The sequence below is a fragment of the Solanum dulcamara genome, chromosome 12 (genome assembly GCF_947179165.1).
Source record: "Solanum dulcamara chromosome 12, daSolDulc1.2, whole genome shotgun sequence".
NCBI lineage: Eukaryota > Viridiplantae > Streptophyta > Magnoliopsida > Solanales > Solanaceae > Solanum > Solanum dulcamara.
Window position 1 is genome coordinate 14,975,776 of NC_077248.1, and position 3,714 is coordinate 14,979,489.

General features: G+C 29.6%; 1 protein-coding gene across 1 annotated transcript; it reads left to right on the forward strand.

Annotated features, from left to right (window-relative positions):
• The first annotated feature begins 415 nt into the window (after positions 1-415).
• On the forward strand, positions 416-1,833 carry LOC129877621 (myb-related protein 308-like). Its single transcript, XM_055953147.1, has 2 exons — positions 416-832; positions 1,116-1,833. The coding sequence occupies exons 1-2, from the start codon at positions 570-572 to the stop codon at positions 1,660-1,662; spliced, it is 810 nt and encodes a 269-aa protein (XP_055809122.1). The 5' UTR covers positions 416-569; the 3' UTR covers positions 1,663-1,833.
• The last annotated feature ends 1,881 nt before the right edge of the window (positions 1,834-3,714 follow it).

Genomic DNA, 3,714 nt, shown 5'->3' on the forward strand with positions numbered 1-3,714 from the left:
ATTTTTCATATTACAATTTATCCTGCTTATTATAAATATATAGTAACCTATAAATACTTTTAACGTAATATTTCATATTATATAAAATTATAATATATTCAGTGTGTAATTCTCATAAATAAGAGTCCAACAAAAATAAGACGCACGCATGTATTGTCTCATCTTTTATGTTAAGTTGATAAAGAGATTATTTTCGATATATAAAATTATACACTTAAATATATGGTGATGATAATGTTGATGCAAATATATTATTTAAAAGAAGGAATGCCCATCAGATCAGCCACTCCCACAAACCTGTCTCACCAACTCGCATCTAGAAGCAATTAGTGTCACTACCCGCCACCCCACACCCCCTATGAAGGAGTCTCTTTTATCTATTGAGTCAAAAGCCTATATAACCCCACTTCAAGACTTAAAAAGGCAGGCTTTGATTCTCAAGCATCACAACCAAAGCTAAAAACTTCCATTATCCCTCCTCTATAACTTGTACTATATATATATATACAAACACTTGGAAAAAAAAAATTAGAAAAGGTATAGGTAGTTTTGTTAAGTAATTTGGCTAAATGGGAAGGTCACCTTGTTGTGAGAAGGCACATACAAATAAAGGAGCATGGACTAAAGAAGAAGATGAAAGACTTATTGCTTACATTAGAGCTCATGGTGAAGGTTGTTGGAGGTCTCTTCCTAAAGCTGCTGGACTTCTCCGATGCGGCAAAAGTTGTCGTCTCCGATGGATTAATTACTTGAGACCTGATCTGAAACGTGGTAACTTTACTGAAGAAGAAGATGAACTCATTATCAAACTACATAGCCTCCTTGGAAACAAGTACGTTTAATCATATTTTATTTTGACCTACTTGTTAAATTAAACGAGTTGAGCCAGATTCAGAATTTAAATTTGATAAGATTCAATATTTATGTTGTTATACCTATAAAACTTTTAAAATTATGAATTCAAAATTGAATATTTCCCTTTTTTAAAATTTTAGTTCAAAATTTAAAATTTCATATTTTCTTTCAAAAGAGATGATTATATTGTTTATATTGTAGCAGAGTAATGAAGAGGCCTTGGACTAGTACTAAATTATCTTCTTGTTTCCATATGATAGGTGGTCGCTTATAGCAGGAAGATTACCCGGAAGAACAGATAACGAGATAAAAAATTATTGGAACACGCATATAAGAAGAAAGCTTTTGAGTCGGGGTATTGATCCAACGACACATCGGTCAATCAACGAGCCTACTACGTCACCAAAAGTGACAACCATTACTTTTGCTGCTGCTCATGACAGTACTAAAGATATTGATCATCAAGATCATATGATAAATATCAAAGCCGAATTTGTTGAATCGAGCAAAGAAGATAATAATGAAATTCAAGAAAAGTCATCATGTCTTCCTGACTTAAATCTTGAGCTCAGAATTAGTCCTCCACACCATCAACAAATGGATCATCATCGTCATCAACGATCAAGCTCTTTATGTTTTACATGTAGTTTGGGTATACAAAACAGTAAAGATTGCAGTTGCAGTGAAACTAATGGAACTAATGGATGCAGTAATAATATTGCAAGTATGAACATTATGGCTGGTTATGACTTTTTGGGCTTGAAGACTAATGGTCTTTTGGACTATAGAACTTTGGAAACTAAGTGATTGGATAAGTATTATGCATCATGATCTTAATTTGATGTGTATAGAGAAAAAAAAAAGAGTATAAGAATGTCAAGAGAGAATTGTAAAAGAGAGTTGAGAATATTAATCTTCTAGCTAATTTTTTCTCTTGGTTGTAAACTTTTACAGTATAATTACATTTAGTTCAAAACACAGTAAATATGGAGCATCTATGATTCTATTAAAGTTCACTTTAGTGGTAGTTATTCTTCCCTCTTATTCATGTTGGGCATGTTTAAGTACTAATTTTCTTAAACATGTATATCAAATATATTCAAAATATATAAAATGGTCCTTTTAAATGAGTGTTGGTGAGAGTTTCACATGTCATTTTTTTTTACTGTAATATATATAAATGAACTTTTACATCAAGTGTGTCCAACAAAGTTCTATTATTAAGGATAAAAAGGTTAAAATTGTCCTTGACCTTTGCTAATTAACCTATCCAGATTATTTTTTTACTTTAATAATTGAGGTCAAAACTATCCTTGCCGCACCAAATCGAGCTAGATTAATTTGCTCTTAATACTTACTGTCTAACGACATAAGATTTCCAACAGCCTTCATTCTCAAAAAAAAAAAAAAAAGTCAAAATGTTCTTTGAACTATGCAAGATGATCCAAATGATGATATGCTTCTGTTGTTAGTTAATAAGGACAAATTTAACCTAGTGACAAAGTAGATCTGACCTCAACTATTAAGAGAGCATATTTGAATTATTTTGCAATGTGTAGAGGTAATTAATTTTAGACCTTTTCCCTTATATAGTTTCTAAAAAGAGAAATATGTTATTTTTTAAAGCAAACTTAAAAAAAAGAGAAATTTCCGCTCATATATAAAATGAGGCACAAAGTATATCTTATTTGTGTTGTAATATAATTGTGATTATATTTCTCTATATTTCCCCTTAATGTTATCTAACATTATTAACATAGTTTGTTATTATTATTATTATCATTATTATTTGTAAATCTTGATATTTCAACAAAATCGTCGTTCTTATCTTATGTACGGCCCATTGTGATGAATCTTGGATATATCGAATTAATTTTGAAGGCCTCAATTAGACCAATATTTTCTGTTCATTACTTTTCTATAAATAGATTTTTTTATTCTTTGTATTCCTTTTCAAATCGAGGAAATTTATATTGTAAATTAGTTGTATATGTCTCTATGTGGGGTTGGTCATGTTGGGGCAACTGGATAAACAGTGAAAGGATGAGAAGAAAAGAAGATGGGCAAGAGGTTGGTAACCTATCTCCTCTATTATTACTTATAATATAATAACTAATACAAAAAAAAAAAAATTGCTGCTTCATCCATCTCAAATTAGTTGTGATATTTTATTTTTCTAAAGGCAAATTATTATGTGAACTTCTTAAATCAAATTGATATGAGAAAAGTTCTAACTTGTAATACTTATCGTATAACTTCTGAATATCTAAATTTTAATTTTAAAATATTGAGTTGAGCGTTTAATCCAATTTAATTTTGAAGATTAGTCAAATTGACTGCTGAAAGTGAATAAGGACAGCTAATTTGGGATTGAGGGGGTATATTAATTCATACAATCATACAACTTAAATTGTTGTAAAAAGTTATTTATATTTTAAAATTACTATTAGCTCTACTTATAATTATGAAAAGTAATTTAATTATATAAATGCTTTATAGTGCCATATAAAATGCGTGAATAAGCTAACTACTGTCCATAACTCCACCAACCGAACAATTATTATTCTAGTAATGATCTAACTACCTGCCATTCCCCTCTAGACTCTAATCACCAAACTTACATTTCTAATTTCTTTTCACTACCAAAATTTAGTGAGGAATTTTCCTTTTGCACATTTATCACTAAGATATTATGATTATAGTATGTATTTTTTGTATATGCAAATTATTACATTGCAAATAATTAGGACTCCTTCCCTCATCAAAGGGTATATGTTGGGATATTTGTTTGTACCTAAAGCAGCTTAAAAAATAATTGGGTCTGTTTGACTTTAACTTATTTAAAGTAGCTTTAAAAAA